Genomic DNA, 16,458 nt, shown 5'->3' with positions numbered 1-16,458 from the left:
ACCCACTTCAGCCTGTGACTTGAGACATTTTCTTTGTTCCTGGTATTTTCTTTAACAACTGGTCTAGAGGCTACTGATAGGTAAGAGCACGAGACTTTTTAATGCTAGAAAAGACACATAATGAATACAGCAAGATAATATAACTTAGCTACTATTTTGGCTAGCTGTGTTCTATTTACTACTTCACAAGAGATGTGTTGGGAGTGCAGTACTGACAAGGAATAAAGTAGAGGACATTTCAATAAGATTAAAGAGTGAATATCTGATAACTAAGCCTCAGAATATTTATATAAGTTAATCAACTGTTGTGAGACTTCTACTGCAGTTTTATTCATTGGACTGCTACTCTGGAAATACATATAAACTTTGCAAAGAATTGGTAAGTGCAAACATGCAATCGAAAGGTGGATCAGTGTGCTTGTCTATATATAGTTAATCATTTTTAGCACGCAGCTGTGTACGGTTTTGGTGCTTGGTGAAACAACATGAAGGAATTAATTGGGAATGCGTTATTCTGACATGCTTGTTGGTTGATTAGTATCCTCAGTGGTGTTGTGGATATTTGCATTGTCTCCCTTTTCTCCTCTGTGCATTTAAATTGAAGTCTGTACTCTTATGAGTAATGGTGTATACCTCTGGTGCTTCCTTACAACATTCAGCTTTATTGCCCTAACGTACTTTTGCTACCCTTCAGCACTTCACTTACACTTTTCATTGAAAGAGGACAAGAGTACAAACTCATGGCAGTAAAGATAGATCGCAGGTGCAAGATAACATAACCATAGACATAGGGAGTGGGGCATGCTGGGAGACAGGGTGATGGGCTTAATGAGACTATGAGAGGAGCTGCAAGAAAGGAGTGGCTGCTGGTAGTTCAGTCACCACTGGCTCCTTGCTCTGAGAATCTTGCACCAGAACATGACACAACATTGCAGAATCAAGGTAGGTGAGGAAGCATGAAGCACAGCTCCATTTTGTAAATGAAGCCAACACGAGCATGTGATGCATTGCAGCCCATGCGTAGCATGAGAGCCTGGCAGTGTAAGAACAGGACTGGCAGTGAGCTTCAATCTGGGTTCAAGGTCTGCCCAGGACCCAATCTACCTACAGCACAGGTCCAAGGTCTGTCAAGAAGAAAGAGCTTGGAACAGGGCTACAGTCCATGGCACAAGCTTGAATTTCCAAAAGCAATGGGTAGAAAGCATGGCTGGAGGTGAGAGCACTCAGGGTCGTTAAGGCACTTTACAGGGTCGTTATTGCACTTAAGACACTGACAATGACAAAACTGAGAGCACCATGTGACCAACCCAATTCTTAGTGCCGAAAAGAACCCCAGGGATTACAGGATGCAGCCAGAGGGAGGGTATTGAGACTCTGCCTGTGCTGCCCATCTTGCTCGTGGATTTCTTCCTAGGATAGTATGGAGCTGCAAGAATCCCTTCAGCGGAGACAAAAAAGGGAGTCTGTAGTTTATGCCAAACTCAGATCACCAGCAGTTATGATGAGGGAAAAACTCCATGTATTCTAAGGGCTGTATATTTTGTTTGCACTGTTTAGAAGCAAAAAAGTATTTCCTGCTTGAAATTGCCAAACTTTGGCCTCAGGAGATGTAGTTGTTCTGTAGAGCAGTTCTGTGGCTGAGAAGTTCATGCTTGACAATCACTTTCAGGTGGCCTAAATGCTTTGCCATTCCAAGGCCAAGAAGGAAAATACAACAATATGTCATCAGAATTTTAATCTTCTTAAACCCTTGGTGGGGCCCATGGTGTGGTCTGAGTTTTGGTAAGAATAATGTAAGGGAATAGCAATTCAGCTGGTAAGTAATACATCCACAGAGAGCTCTACTAAATGACATGATTGTTCCATCCTACGTATGCTTCTTTCTTTTTTATTCCTTCTTCGTTGTCTATTGGAAAATGGTGGAACTTGAGGAGGTGGGAAAGGCCCAAATGAGTCTTATGGCATTTTCTTTATTCAAGTTCTCTGTTCAAACCACATGTTTTGCACTTTGGATGACTATCATCCAAAGATGTACTGAATATTTCCCACTCTACATGCTAAATAGCAATGAAGACCTCAGTGCCTTGCCAAAGAATGTGATTCTGTTTTAGGAATATTCATTTGTTTACGATTTGTTCCTCTCAGGAATTCTTATTTTTTCTCATATCAGGTCAGCCTTTTCCAGGAGGATTATAAACAACTTGCCCAACATGACAGTTTGTGAAGTTCTATCGCGTGTGCGCCCAAGAAATATGAGGGAAGTCCTGTTCTTGAGTATTCCAACATGTTTTCTTATTGCAGTGTGGCTTACAGGTAAGACAAAATGTATTCTATCCAGTGATTCAATACAGTTGTAGAATATAAATAAGTACGATATGTAAGATCAGTAGAATCAGTGAAAGGAAGAAAGCAGAAGCTATGGAATAGGCAGGAATTGTGTTCTAGTTCCCATTTCTCTCAGTTTCTCTCAGTTTCTCTCTCTCAAAAAGAAAAAAAAAAGGAGAAGAGAGAAAAGCACCTTTTATTTTCCTGCATTAGCATATAAAAGACAGTGACACCAAGCTAAATATTTCTTCTGAGGACTACCTTAGTTGCTGATCACTAGAGGGTTGTTGTCCATGGCGAAAAGCCCCTTGTGGAGAGACAATAAGCGAAATCTGACTTTGGTGTAGGCATATGCTTCCAATGGGAGTTTACCTTCATCTCTGTGTCACCCTTACATTATTTATTTTAAACCCAGGACTGATTCTTTCTGGTCAGGAGTTAGCTAGAGTTTAAACCATTGATTTGAACCACATTAAAACTTGCTGTGATGAAGTTTCTGAGGTAGGTCTCCAAATGACTCTTTCAAGGGACAAGGAAAGATCAAGATAATGAATGCTACTGTTCCAGCCCCAGTTTTCTTGCCAACACGCACATGCATCCACCAGGAAATGGCCTAGAGCAACTTGCAATATCAAACCAAAGTTCTGCTTATTACTTTGGCACAACATCTTAGTGTACAGTTCAGTGTCAGTTATCCTGAGATATCACACCTGCACTTCATGTCATATTCCCATTTTCTGATGGAAGAAACGTAATGTAGATCCTGTCTGAAACAGTCTAGACTGGGGCTTGGGACAGCACTGGCCATCTCAAATGATGGGAGACACTTCAGTCCCACTCTGGGTTTTCAGGGAGTAAAAGATGTTGTCGCATCACAAACATGGAAGAGGCACAGTCAGTGTCTCACAGGTCCCATAGCCAGACTGAGTGAAGAACAAAAGCCTGTACAGATTGCTTTCAGGGTGTGATGATTGTTTCACAGATCTTTGCAACTCGTGTTGGTAATTTGCTCACTGGTCACTGAGCTTTCAATTATAATCCTCCCAGTAATTTCACCTATTGTTTGCCTGAAAAAAAATTCCTGTCTCAAATGCCCCTGTTCTCCAGGACTGTCTAACATGACTGACATCAGTAAAACCTGGAAAGGTGGAAATTCTAACGTGTGTATGTGGCTTAAGGAGCTCCTAAAATTGACTCAATACTCTCCTTATCATTGAAGGGGACTGAAGAATTCTAGCCTAGAAAGTATATTTTTGTTTTGGATTAACCTAATGCCGAGAATTTTTGTCTAATTTTTCCATCCTTAGAATGGTTATATTTGCAAAGAAAATCAATGCTCCCACATTTTCCTTGCAGGTGAATCTATCACCATCACCACTGATCCTTCAGTTGCCCTTGTTGGTGAGCAAGTAACTCTGTCTTGCCAGCTGACTCCCAGAATCCCCTCCAACGCAAGTGTGCTTTGGTACAAAGAGGAAAAGGGAAGAGATGCTCCACTCTGCTCTTCCTCCAGCCTGGATGGGGAGGTGGAACAGTGCCAGGATGAAGAACAGTGCAGGATTAAAGGGCGCTGGGAGAGAAGAAGGTTTCTCCTGACTATCCAAAAAGCGCAAATAGCTGACAGCGGGGTGTACTTTTGTGCTGTAAGTGGCAACGCTGTCTCCCAGGAGGTTGTCACTCACCTTGATATTATAGGTAAGAAGGGAGATTGCTATGACCGTGCTTAGTTCAGTTCCCATCAGGACTCTTTTGCTCTGTCTATACCTTGCTCAGCAGTTGAGATCTTCCCCACAGTGAATTAAGGCAAGACATGCTGGAAAACCTTGCTTCAGGTCTGACTGTCTAAGGTCTGGGTACAGAAGGAGCAAGGTGTTGTGGCTTGTCGTGTGGGAAAACAGTGCAACAGTGAACAGCATTATGATGCTCAGTATTCCTGTGTCAGTACTGATAGGCGTTTGTGCTCTGGCATTATTCTCCCTCCCTCCCTCCCTCCCTCCCTCCCTCCCTCCCTCCCTCCCTCCCTCCCTCCCTCCCTTCCTCCCTTCCTCCCTTCCTCCCTTCCTCCCTTCCTCCCTTCCTCCCTCCCTTCCTCCCTTCCTCCCTTCCTCCCTTCCTCCCTTCCTCCCTTCCTCCCTTCCTCCCTTCCTCCCTTCCTCCCTTCCTCCCTTCCTCCCTTCCTCCCTTCCTCCCTTCCTCCCTTCCTCCCTTCCTCCCTTCCTGTTCCTGCTTCCCTGTGGTTCACCATGTGTGGTGTCTCACAACAGTGCTTTTCCTTGTAAGATTCTAACTAAATGACCCTTTTGTCTGGCCATGTATGGTAGTTCCTATGTGCCATGAATATTTAGAGCAGTGTATTGACACTTTCAGATTTATTTGTTTCTTTTTTTTTTTTTTCTGTTTGCTTTTATATAACTTACTTAGGAGTTATGCAGAGTATTTTTTCTGTCCCTCATTTCAATAACTCCATTACAGCAATAGGGAACAAACCAGCTTTGGTAAAGGATCAGCAAGAGGAGAGCTTGTGTCGCTACACATGTAATTCAAAAGGATGGTACCCAAAGCCTCAAGTCATTTGGACAACCTATGGAGGAGGCAAAAAACATATGGAGATCAAGACCAGCATCACCTGGAGTGAGACAGATCTTTTTGTAGTACAAAGCATCGTGGCAGTTCCTTGTGATGACGTAGATGTGAAATGTGTCATTATGCTCATCAAAGAAAAGATAAACCGAGCTGGTAGGTTCCTAGAATCATTTTGGGTTGGAAGGGACCTTAAAGACCTTGTATTCCTAACAGCTTTGATGTGGGCCGGGATGCCACCCACAAATTAAGGGTTTCAGAGATTTCACTCGTTTTTAACAGTGTAAATATGTGTGTTTTTCTGTGTGTGCAGGGTTCCTGCACTCAGGAAACTGGAAAAGATAGTGTGATTCCAAGGGAGTCTTCTTTTTTACTGTAAATGCCAGCTCAGTCATGGAGAACAGTGACAAATACAGCTTTCCTAATGTCTAGCCAATAATTTCTATTATTTGTGCTGAATTTATTGAAAAGCTTTTTGTGAAAATCTGTCTTGGTTCAGGCAGGAAGTTACACATTTGCAAGTGAAAAAATAAAAATTCTTCCTGTTGCTTCTGAAATTTTTAAAATTTAATGCTCAAAGGCCAGATGTGTTTCATGGCAGATGAAGCAGCAACAAAGCTGTGGGTGCTCTGTGAAATCTCTTTCTTGTTGTACTTGTCATTTCTGTGTTATGCCCAATGCAAGAGTGATCAGTTGCCTTTGTTACAGGTTCTTTGAATGAAATAATTAGGCAAAAGCCAAGCACTGTACGTACTTCTATGTACAAGAGCCAAATGAGAGGTGTCTGTGTAAATCCCAAGGCTATTTTGGTATCTCCCCAGGAGAACATCTATCTTCATTGACCAAGACAAGCATCCTAGAGGAGAAGTACAATATTTTTGCAATAGAAAGCTCTGATGAGACACATGGTAGACATCTAGCACCTTCTGACTTGACAACTAATGGGGAATCCTATTTACATATTGTTCAGCAGTCAGGTATGCAGCAATTAAGATTTATTTCTTGTATTTAAACCTTTTATGTTGGAGAAAAGTGCCTTCTTCTCACATTATCCTACCCTAATAAGAAGGATGGGCCTAATGCTGTGAATTATTTCACCCTGTTTCCAACAACACTCAACAGTTGGCTCAATTCAGACAGCTATTGCTCAATAATCTGGGAAAATCAGTAGCTCTATAGATACGGTATTGAACTATCCAACTTCTGTTTGCAAAGGGAAGAGCACCAAGGGATGCCAGGAAAGCCAGGAAGACAGTGGGTTCCTCAGCTGAGTGCATCTATCCTGTTTCCCACCGTGAATATCTACTTCTCAATGCTGACAGATCTTTTGTATTAAGCTCTTTAAGAATTATTCTGACTGAAAGATGATATTGAGCAGCAAGGCTAGGGCTGAGCTCCTTCAGAATCATAGAAGCATGAAATCATTAATATTGGAAAGGACCGCTCAGGCCATCTTCTGTTAATTCTACTCAGTCATAGCTTTGAAATTCAACTTAAGATAGAGCAATTTTATGGTATCACTTACAGCAATATTACTCGATTCAGAAACAGTCTGCTAAACAGGCAGGCTCTTGAATAACAGTGGAGACATGATTGCAAAATCAACATTAATTTAAAAATTCCCAGATATTTCCTTCCTCGTTTATCTCCAGGGTGTTTAAGAAGTGGTATAATACAAAAACTTCAGTGCTATGTCTAAGCTTTCTTTAAAATATTTTGTGGTCCTCATCACTCTCCCAGATGAGTAATTATTTTAAAAAATGTTCTTCTGTTAACCATGTCCAAATGGCACAGATTAGATGACTTCCACTGCCACTCTACACCTGTATTACATTGCAATAAATTGTTTATCATTTTTTTTTTAATTGCTTTTTCTCCCTTTCTTAGGAAACCATGACTCGCTCTGGATTCTTTATCTCTTTTGCTTCATTATTGCAATAGGTAAGCTATTCCACCATGCCAGAGCCCCCAGTTTACAGTTCGTAGCAGAGAAATTTTGATAGCCTTCTCACCCAGAACTTCCGACCTTCTATTGTCCTCCCAAGTGGCACAGACATCCTATGTTGGAGATAACTCATTCTTTCCAAGAAACTCACAGCTCTGGATTCCTTCAAGAGAATCTTTTTGTTAATTAATTCACTCAGGAGTGGCTTCCGCCTTCCAGATGCACCCCATAGCTTTCCATCTTCCAAAATCAACATCTTCCCTCACCTTCACAGAACAATGTTGTCCTTTGCCTCTCCAGTCCTTTGTGTTTCTAGCACCCAGACATTCTGAAGTTGGTTTTCTCAAATGAAATACCTTTTTCATTGTCTCATCTTTCCTTTTATTTATTTTATTTCCTTTTTATTTATTCTTTTCTGGCTTAGTAACGAACTACAGAAACATTCCTTATTAACTGGGCATCTGTCTGCTCAGATGTTACGAATTGGGTATCTTTTCACACTCTCATTTTTCCTTCCTAATGTGTAGAGTTCTAGAGTTCACCAAAACCAATTTTCGTGTGCAAATATTTTAACTGAAATTGAAATTATGTAGTTTGACAAGCTTACTATTACCTGGAGAAAAGTAAAAATTGTCTCCTGTGTGCAGCAGAAGAGAGAATATGATTTCTGCTTGTTGAGAATGCCAATGATGCTGAAGAACACTAAGAAAGCCTCTGGGGCATTTTATACGAAGCAATATCTGCATCATTTTGTGTAAATGTGGAAAAAAAAAAAGGATGCAAATCTGACATCTTTGGGGCCATAACATTCCATGTTTTTAGGTCTGTCATGACAGTAACAGTGTAGTTCCATTTTTAGCATTTGTACTACAGATTTTCCAAATGATCCTCTGGCATCCATTCATTGACACAACTGAGTTTTCTTGATTTATTTTATTTTATTTTATTTTATTTTGTCTTTTAAGTACAGATGTGTATTTCACATTCAGGTGTGAGACGACTTGATAGCTGGGATATCTATCTCAGTTTCTGGCAAATTGCAGGGTTGATACATATTGAAGTTTTAAGGAGTTTGCTTTTAAGATGGACCTTCCTGAGAAGCGACCTAAAATAATATTGCAACCATGGTGCTGGGAAAAGCTTTTGCTACTTCCCTTCTAACCACTGTCCCAAAAGACCTCATTGAGGGAGGAAGATCCAAAGTAATATAAGGAAGGCAGGTATACAGCTGCACACAGACTTTCCCTTCCTCTAGAAAATGTCCAGTCCTTTGTTAGGAAAGGTCCTTATGAGTGTCAGATATCACAGACCACAGAGGGAAGAATGCAGTAGAGTGAGTGGATTGGTTTACAATGAGTATGTGGGACATATGTTTATTTGGTGGACTGAAGTGAGAGCTCAGAATGGCTGTCCTCATCTCTGAGGCAAGGCTGTTCTCCTGCTACAGTACACATTTGTCAGGGTCTGTAGAAATTTGTGGCAGGAGACCACAGTTCACAAACTGGCCAGAATACACACTAATAAATGCAGATCTAACAGGTGAGGTGGAACAACTATGGAAAAAACTCCAGGGAAATTGACTACCATTCCCTGAGAAGTAAGGAACCACTGAGGTGCTATTTTTCATGTATTTTCTTCTTAGCACACAGCGAGAGAAAAATCAGTGTGTGTGTTGATGGTGTAATAATGAAGAATGGCCATGGAGTGAGTTCCATATTAGAATGAGGAATGTGCAAAGGTTTGTTCTCTCCATGGCCTCAGGTCTCTTCTGTGCCCTATTGTGCATTTGGTATAGATGGGAGGATGTGCTTATGATATTAGGACTCAAATATTGACTGGAATTCTTTCTCAGTGGCATTTTTCCTGTGTCAAGTTTTTAAGCACTGGACATTGAGAGCAAGCAGCCCAAGGTACAGTATATGCCATGACAGAGCAAATAGGGGACTGTGAGGTTTAAGTCTTGGTCTGAACCGGAAAGAAAGGGCAATTGAGATGTGATGTAGGTGTTACCTCAAAGCCACCATGCATGGGAAAACCCTGACTAAGAAAGGGGTTGGTGGAGGATGAGCGTGCCATGCTGAAGGCATCCCATCCTTTTCCCTAAAGTTCTAGGGAATGGGTTGCTAAGAAAGGTGTCATTACTCTCACCAATATCTGTGTCCCTTTTTTAGTGGAGCTCCATGCACAAAGAAGAGCAGGGGAGGATGCACAGAATGGTGAGTGCATGCAGGATAGTGCCCCAGTGGCACTGTGCATGAGTGTTCTCTTGAATAATGAAGGTCTACACCTTCATTGTGAGTGTGCTTTGTTGAGGGATTCCCATACTTCTTCCCAAGTCTTTCTGGACGATGTAGTGCTGAGCAACATTTCCATCCTTTCCTCTTTTCTTCTTGCAGAGACCCTGAAGAAGATTGGTGAGTAGAGCTGTCTCACTCCTGCCAAACCCTGCAACTGCTTGGCAGACTGTTGGGATGTGCGGTTCTGTTGGAGGTTGTAATGAGTTTGGTGGAGACTTTGGAGCAGATAAGAGTGATCTCTTTTTCAGAGCAACTGCTGGCACAAAGAAAAGCAGAGGAAGATGCAGAGAAAGGTATGTACAGGAAGGACAGTGCGACAATGCCTCTGTGCATGAGGAATTACAGCATAATGTAATGTTGGTGTAGTGTTGGTGTGCCTTGTCAAAGGCTTCCCACACTTCTTCCCAAGTCTTTCTGAAGATGGGGTGCTAAGCAAGGTACTCTTTCATTCCTCCTTTTTTCTTGCAGAGACCCTGAAGAAGATTGGTGAGTGGAGCTGTCTCTTTGCTGGCTACCCCTGCAACTGCTCAGCAGGCTGTTAGGATGTGTGATTCTGTTGGAGGTTGTAATGAGTTTGGTGGAGACTTTGGAGGAGATGAGGGTGTAAAAAGGACTGCTCAGAGAAAGCAGAGCGTGGGCCCGGATGAGTCCTGTGTGCCAGGGGGAAGTGATGGTTGGAGCAGGTGACTTGTGATCCCATTCAGAATGAGAGGTTTGTGAGGAGGGGTGTGAATGGACTCGAGCCAATTCCCTGCCAGAGGCCTTTGTTGTACGTGGCTGGGGTGGGCAGCTCCAACAGGCAGCACCCTGGGACCTTTGTGGGTCTGGACCTGACTTGGATTCTTCCTTTTTTGGTGACTTCTTGGACTGGGCAGAGGGGCTCTGTGCCAAGTATGGTGAGTATTTCTGCTCGCCCTCAGGCATTTGCAACGAAGGGCTTCCCATCCTGTTCCCAGAGCCTTTGTCGATGCTGGGGTGCTAAGTAAGGTGTCTCCCCCTTCCTCTCTGTCTGCAGCAAGTCTGAAGAAGGAGAATGGTGAGTGGGACTGTAGCCTGGCAAGCCATCCCTTCCACCAATATTCAGGTTTATTTGTCATGGCGTTGTGCTGCTGGTGATGGTGTTGTGCGTGGAGGAGTTTTTGAAGCAAATGAGAATGCATAGAAAGGGCTGTGGAGGGATGGCTGTGATTCAAAGGCTACAGATGGCCAGGCCCCTGGCAACCCAGTCATCTGTCTTTGATGCTGTGGCAAGGAGTGGTGAAATTATTCTGGCTCTAGTGTGTGAGGGGTAAGTTGGGCGGCATAACATGGCATGAGCCAAGGCACCTCCAAAATCCAATGTTGATCCTTGCTGCGTTGGAAAATCCAAGGGAGCAGTGCTCTGGGATGTCTGGATTTGTAACTGACATTGTGACTTTTTCTGCTCTGGATGCATTGATTGGGCAGAGCAGCTCTGTGCCAAGTATGGTGAGTCCCTCTGCTGACCTCAGTCAATTGGTATTGGGATAAGGCCTTGGGGATAGAGAAGAGGACTGTTCCACCAATGCCAAGTGTCTACAGACTTGACACTTGTCTACTGTGATTGAGCCTGCCAAGACAAGAGTGTGCAAAAGGAAGTGTGTGGAGGGAAGACAGAGTTCTTTTATGCTTTGGATTACTAATGCTCAGGAGTTGACAGTGTTAGATTTCCAGAGCCCTGTTGCAGTGTCAGTCCTTAACTCAGTAGCTTGTGGCAACAAGTGGCCGCGTGGGAATGGAATTCCACCCTCTGATGCACGCGGAGGCCTGGTAGAGCTGCTTGTGTGGTGTAGAAAAGCAGGTGCAGGGATGTTCTTGTGGGGGTGGGATATTCCACGTTTGGTAGTGCACGGACCACATCCGTGAGACGTGGGGAGTATAATGGAGGGCAGTTGGACTGTGTCAGCACTGCAGCTGGGTGCTGCTGTGCCCAGAGCTCATGGGGACCTTTTACCATCGGTTGGCATTGCCTCCTTGCTGGGACAGATGCTGAGGTCTCTTCCTTCTCCCCACACGTATTTTTCAGAGGAACTCCTGAAGCAAGGCAGAGCACAGGAGGATGCAGAGAAAGGTGAGCTTATACAACGTAATGTCCCAGTGCTTCTGTGCGTGAGGAATCTCAAGCTGTGTTTACGTAGCGTGAGGGTGCCCTGTTGAAGGCATCCCACACTGTTCCCAAGCATTTGTGAGCGATAGGGTGCTAACCCAGGTGTTCCCCCCTTCCTCCTTATCTTTCTGCAGAGACTCTGAAGAAGGAGAATGGTGAGTGGGACTGTCGCCTGGCAAGCCATCCCTTCCACCAATATTCAGGTTTATTTGCCATGGTGTTGTGCTGGTGATGGGGATGTGTGTGTTGGAGTGTTTGGAAGAGATGAGCTGGAGAGGGTGGAGTGGGAAGGTCGGAGCCCTGAGCAGCCCTGTCTGCTGCTGTTTGAGTGGTGGCTACTGTTGGTGGCATGGTTCCAAATCAGATGGTGCGGGAGTTGAGTGTCGGTATATCGGGGTGTGAGCCAAAGTCCCTCTAGGGAAACCTGCTGCTACTGGCAAGTGTGGGAAGTCCCCCTGGGACATGAGGATCTTGGGCCTAACTTGTTGTTTTGTTTTGTGGTGGCTGCGGTGACTGTGCAGAGGAGCTCCGTGCCAAGCATGGTGAGTCCTTGTGCTTGCCCACATGCAAACCCAATGGGGATAAGGTCTTGGAGATGGTGAGGAGGGCTATATCAGCCATACCAGGTGTCCCCACACGTGTGCACGACTGAGTCGGCCTCCACCCCAGTCTCCCTGTTCCAGCTGGTGTTCTTCAGCTTTGCCTTTGCCAGGGCTGTGTCCTCTGGCCAGTGCTACAATGCATTTGGGAGCTTTGTTTTGAGTGTCTGGCTCTGCAGCCCAACTCTGGAGCTTCTCATCATGGTGTCTTTGCCTTTCAGCGCAATGTCAAGAGCAGATTGGTAAGTGAATGTTAATAGAGTAATATCCTTGAGTGCTGGCACCGGGACTCTGATGGTTGAAGAAGGTTTTGGCTATAGGCCTGCTTCACCTCAGTTGATTTCACCCACATGTTACAAATATCAGAACTGATGGAAAGTTCTGTAAACTATTGCGACCTTGTTCAGATGTGGAGGCAGTTTGAAGAGTGGATGGCAGTGCTGCTGAGTGAAGTTTGAGTTAATTACCTTGTGATGACCTGTATCCCAAAAGAAAGGAGCTGTCATCCACGGGGAAGTTTGGGCTCCGTGCCGTTTGCTCAATGGCTTTGGTAAACTGAAAATTGGAGTGGAAGCTGAGCAGTGCAGCTGGGGAGATTCTGCTAATGGTTTGCTTCCCTTTCAGGACAATGTCAGAAGTACAGGACTGGGGTAGCTGTATCTTAATGGTGTTATGCAGCTGTGTGACGATGGGACAAAGACCCAAGGGGCAAGATGAATTCCCTTGGGCTTTGCTAACCTTGGTCTCCTGGGCTGTTCCCTGACACATTCACAAATGAGCAGGACTGCTGGGATGTTCTTCTATGCTTTGGATTACTAATGCTCAGGAGTTGCCAGTGTTAGATTTCCAGAGCCCTGTTGCAGTGTCCATCCTTAACTCAGTAGCTTGTGGCAACAAGTGGCCGCGTGGGAATGGAATTCCACCCTCAGTGATGCACGCGGAGGCCTGGTAGAGCTGCTTGTGTGGTGTAGAAAAGCAGGTGCAGGGATGTTCACGTGGGGGTGGGTTATTCCACGTTTGGTAGTGCATGGACCACATCCGTGAGACGTGGGGAGCAGCATGGAGGGCCGTTGGACTGTGTCAGCACTGCAGCTGGGTGCTGCTGTGCCCAGAGCTCATGGGGACCTTTTACCATCGGTTGGCATTGCCTCCTTGCTGGGACAGATGCTGAGGTCTCTTCCTTCTCCCCACACGTATTTTTCAGAGGAACTCCTGAAGCAAGGCGGAAAACAGGAGGATGCAGAGAAAGGTGAGCTTATGCAACGTAATGTCCCAGTGCTTCTGTGCGTGAGGAATCTCGAGCAAAACAACTGTGTTTATGTAGCGTGAGGGTGCCTTGTTGAAGGCATCCCACACTGTTCCCAGGCATTTGTGAGCGATAGGGTGCTAACCCAGGTGTTCCCCCCTTCCTCCTTATCTTTCTGCAGAGACTCTGAAGAAGGAGAATGGTGAGTGGGACTGTAGCCTGGCAAGCCATCCCTTCCACCAATATTCAGGTTTATTTGTCATGGTATTGTGCTGGTGATGGCGATTTGTGTGTTGGAGTTTTTGGAGCAAATGAGAATGGAGAAGGGACTGTTGAGGCATGGCAACGACTCAAAGGATAGTGATGGTTGGCCCATGGCAGCCTGTTCTCCTGTGGTTGACAACGACGCTTTGAGTGGTGAAATTATTCTGGCTCTAGTGTGAGGGGTGTGTGGGCCAGTATGGCACGGCATGAGGTAAGGCACCTCCTGAATGCTGTGTTTTTCCTTGCTGGGTTGGGAAATCCAAGGAAGCAGTACTGTGGGTCCCTTGCATTTTTTACTGACATTGTGTCTTTTTCTGCGCTGGCTGCCCTTAATGAGCAGAGAACCTCAGTGCAAATAAATCTGAATCCCTCAGCGTGCCCTCAGGCATTTTCTATTGGGATAAGGCCTTGGGGATAGCAAAGAGGGCTATTCCTGCAATGCCAAGTGTCTCCAGACAGGTCTATGATTGAGCCTACCACCTCCCCAGTTCTCAGTGTTCCAAGTGGTGCTTGTCATCTCCTGGGTTGGTCTCAAGAATATCATCCAAACCACATGGATTTTCTCTTATTGGTCAGGACTTCATTGCTTTCTGGTGGCCAGTGTGAATGTTGTGTGTTACTTTTGAGGAGTCTGGACCACTTGCGTAATGTATTTTTATCTGCTTGTTTTGGAAGTGTTTCCTCAGCCTAACTGTGGAGTTACTGTTTGTGTTGTCTTTGCCTTTCAGCACTCTCTCAGAATCTGTTTAGTGAATGTTAAGTGCTGAATGTCCTTGAGTGCTCATGTTGCAAAGCCAAGATTGAAGGGAGGACTTCACCTGGATGTGTTTCTCCTTATCTCCTGGGCTGTTCTCTCCTGCAGCTTGTGATAATTTTCAAAACTGATCTCAGAATCACAGAGCTGTGTGGCTTACAAAGGACACCTCTAGGTCACCCAGTCCTCTTGCTAAAGCAGGTTTCCTATTATAGGTTGCACAGAAAAACGTCCTTGTGGCTTTTGAGTATCTCCAGAGAAGTAGACTCTGGGCTCTGTCACGGACACAGTAGGTTTTGTCTCTTCCTTTTAGCTGTGTGGGATCTCATGGAAGTTTTGAACTTACTGTTTAAGTATAACACACTTCTGTGTAATCAGCTGATGCTTTCCTGGTTTCAAATATTCTTGTCCTTTGTCATGGAAGATGATAATCATAAAATGGCCTTCTTACATGCAGAACAGGCAAGCAATAACAGAAGTACTTGATGGTCTGCCAGTAGCGTGGGCTGTTAAGTCACTGGAGACTAGATTTCCTGAAAACATTTTTCTTCCTTTTTTTGTTTCCTGTAGAGTTATTGCGTGCACAAAGACATAAAGGTAAGTAAAATACATTCTGAATCCCACCTCTTAAAGCTTTGGTATAGCTCTTGAGTAACCATTTGTTCTCAGGCCTCTTGTTCTGTAAGTAACAGCACAAGAGAAAGAACTGATTTTGAATCCTTTAGTTATCCATTTGCTGGCCTATAAATGTTTCAGTGATTTCTGTTCTTCTGGGATATATAACAGAATTGTTTCTTCTATAAAATTAGAGGTTTGATCTGTATAAGAAGGTGGTTTGTTTCAGGGTGTTCATCTAGAGCAATACTACTGCTAAGTGCACACAAACCTGCTGAATTTATCATGCAGCGTTGGTGAATGGAATTATTCCTCATTCCCTTGCAAGAAGATTTTGTGATTCTGGTTTTGTTCAAAGAGGAGTTGTGTTCCAAAGCAGGGCTCTTATTGTCTGGTCTTTTCCTTACTGTTGAACGATTCCTTAATCAAAAGCTTATAATCTCCTTACACTTTTCCTTTGTGTTGCATGCCATTGTTGCATGCTGGTGTCTTTCAGTATGTCACAGATGAGACACAAAGGTGAAGGGAGATGACTTGGGCTGCCAGAAGTTGGTGGTATCCTGGGCATAAAATTTCCTTGGGCCTGTCAGAGTGGAGATCAAGGCAAGGCAGGGGAATAAATACATATTCATAGGATCAACCAATAGGAAGTCTCAAAGCAATCGACCTCCTGTTATTTAGTACTTAAGAAGTTGCCTTGTTATTGCAGTTGATGTCACCCTCGATGCTGACACAGCTCATCCTAGACTGCAAGTGTCTGAAGATGGGAAGAGTGTAACAGACACCGGTGTGATCAGAAAAGTGCCCAGCAAGGAGGAGAGATTTGATTCCCACACTTTTCTGTTGGCAAAAGAAGGTTACGCATCGGGGAGACATTACTGGGAAGTGGATGTTGGAAAGAAGCGCAACTGGAACTTGGGTGTTGCCCAGGAGACTGTGACTCGGAAAGAGACAGTGGCTCTGTCCCCACAGAATGGTTTCTGGGTCATAGGGTTAGCAGATGGGCAAGAGTATTGGGCCCACTCGGATCCCTGGACCCGTTTAACTGTGAGTGGCAGACCACAGAAGATTGGGATCTTCCTGGACATCTCATCCAAGAAGTTGTCATTCTTCAATGTTCATCAGAAAAAAATGATGTATGCTTTTAGCTTTGTTAATTATCACAGCCAGAATGTGAAGCTTTTTCCCTTCTTCTCAACAGGTTCATCTGCAACCAATTCTGACACTGAGCCTCTAAGAATTGCAAGGGGGTTTGATGATGATTACAAGTGAATGATTGAAGTGAAAATGTACAGTTAATTAACGACTGAAAAGTGAGTCTGAGGTCCGAGTACACTATATTCAGCCCCATGCTTTGTGCCACCAAGTTGAAATATAAAATTCTTTCACCATTGCTTGCTAAGTCTTCCGTGAGCCATTTCTGCAGGAAAACTCTCACTTCAGGCCACTAGTCAATGGGTAGAGAGAGTCTCCAGGTGTTTCTATGAACCTACACAAGTGTTTTCTAAGCACAGGAACTGCTTTATGCCTGTATGGCTGTGTAGAGATCATTCCATCAGATGTGAGGAAGAGCATGAATTCTTTTTCTGTGCACTGGTAATCACAGGAAATATTCATGACATTTATGTGCCAAAGTTGGCTAGTGTCCTAGCGTGGGAGAGCTTTCTGATGAGCTGAAACCACGCTGCTTAAGAATACCTCTGACTTC

General features: G+C 44.3%; 1 protein-coding gene across 4 annotated transcripts; it reads left to right on the top strand.

The window, feature by feature from the left end:
- LOC125685543 (butyrophilin subfamily 1 member A1-like) lies at positions 1-16,198 on the top strand. 4 transcript variants are annotated; one of them, XM_048928637.1, is made up of 17 exons: positions 1-80; positions 2,171-2,313; positions 3,682-4,020; positions 4,798-5,061; positions 5,727-5,882; positions 6,793-6,846; positions 9,022-9,066; positions 9,247-9,264; positions 9,396-9,440; positions 9,616-9,633; positions 11,407-11,427; positions 11,794-11,814; positions 12,093-12,113; positions 13,076-13,120; positions 13,299-13,319; positions 14,706-14,732; positions 15,460-16,198. In XM_048928637.1, the coding sequence occupies exons 2-17, from the start codon at positions 2,211-2,213 to the stop codon at positions 16,020-16,022; spliced, it is 1,761 nt and encodes a 586-aa protein (XP_048784594.1). In that variant the 5' UTR covers positions 1-80; positions 2,171-2,210; the 3' UTR covers positions 16,023-16,198. The 4 variants fall into 4 exon arrangements, with proteins under 4 accessions (XP_048784594.1, XP_048784596.1, XP_048784598.1 ...); XM_048928638.1 differs by lacking the exon at positions 1-80 and adding an exon at positions 854-942; XM_048928639.1 differs by lacking the exon at positions 13,076-13,120.
- The last annotated feature ends 260 nt before the right edge of the window (positions 16,199-16,458 follow it).

The sequence above is a fragment of the Lagopus muta genome, chromosome 28 (assembly GCF_023343835.1).
Source record: "Lagopus muta isolate bLagMut1 chromosome 28, bLagMut1 primary, whole genome shotgun sequence".
Taxonomy (NCBI): domain Eukaryota; kingdom Metazoa; phylum Chordata; class Aves; order Galliformes; family Phasianidae; genus Lagopus; species Lagopus muta.
Note: the sequence above shows the minus strand (reverse complement) of the source record. Positions and strands in the feature narration are given on the sequence as shown.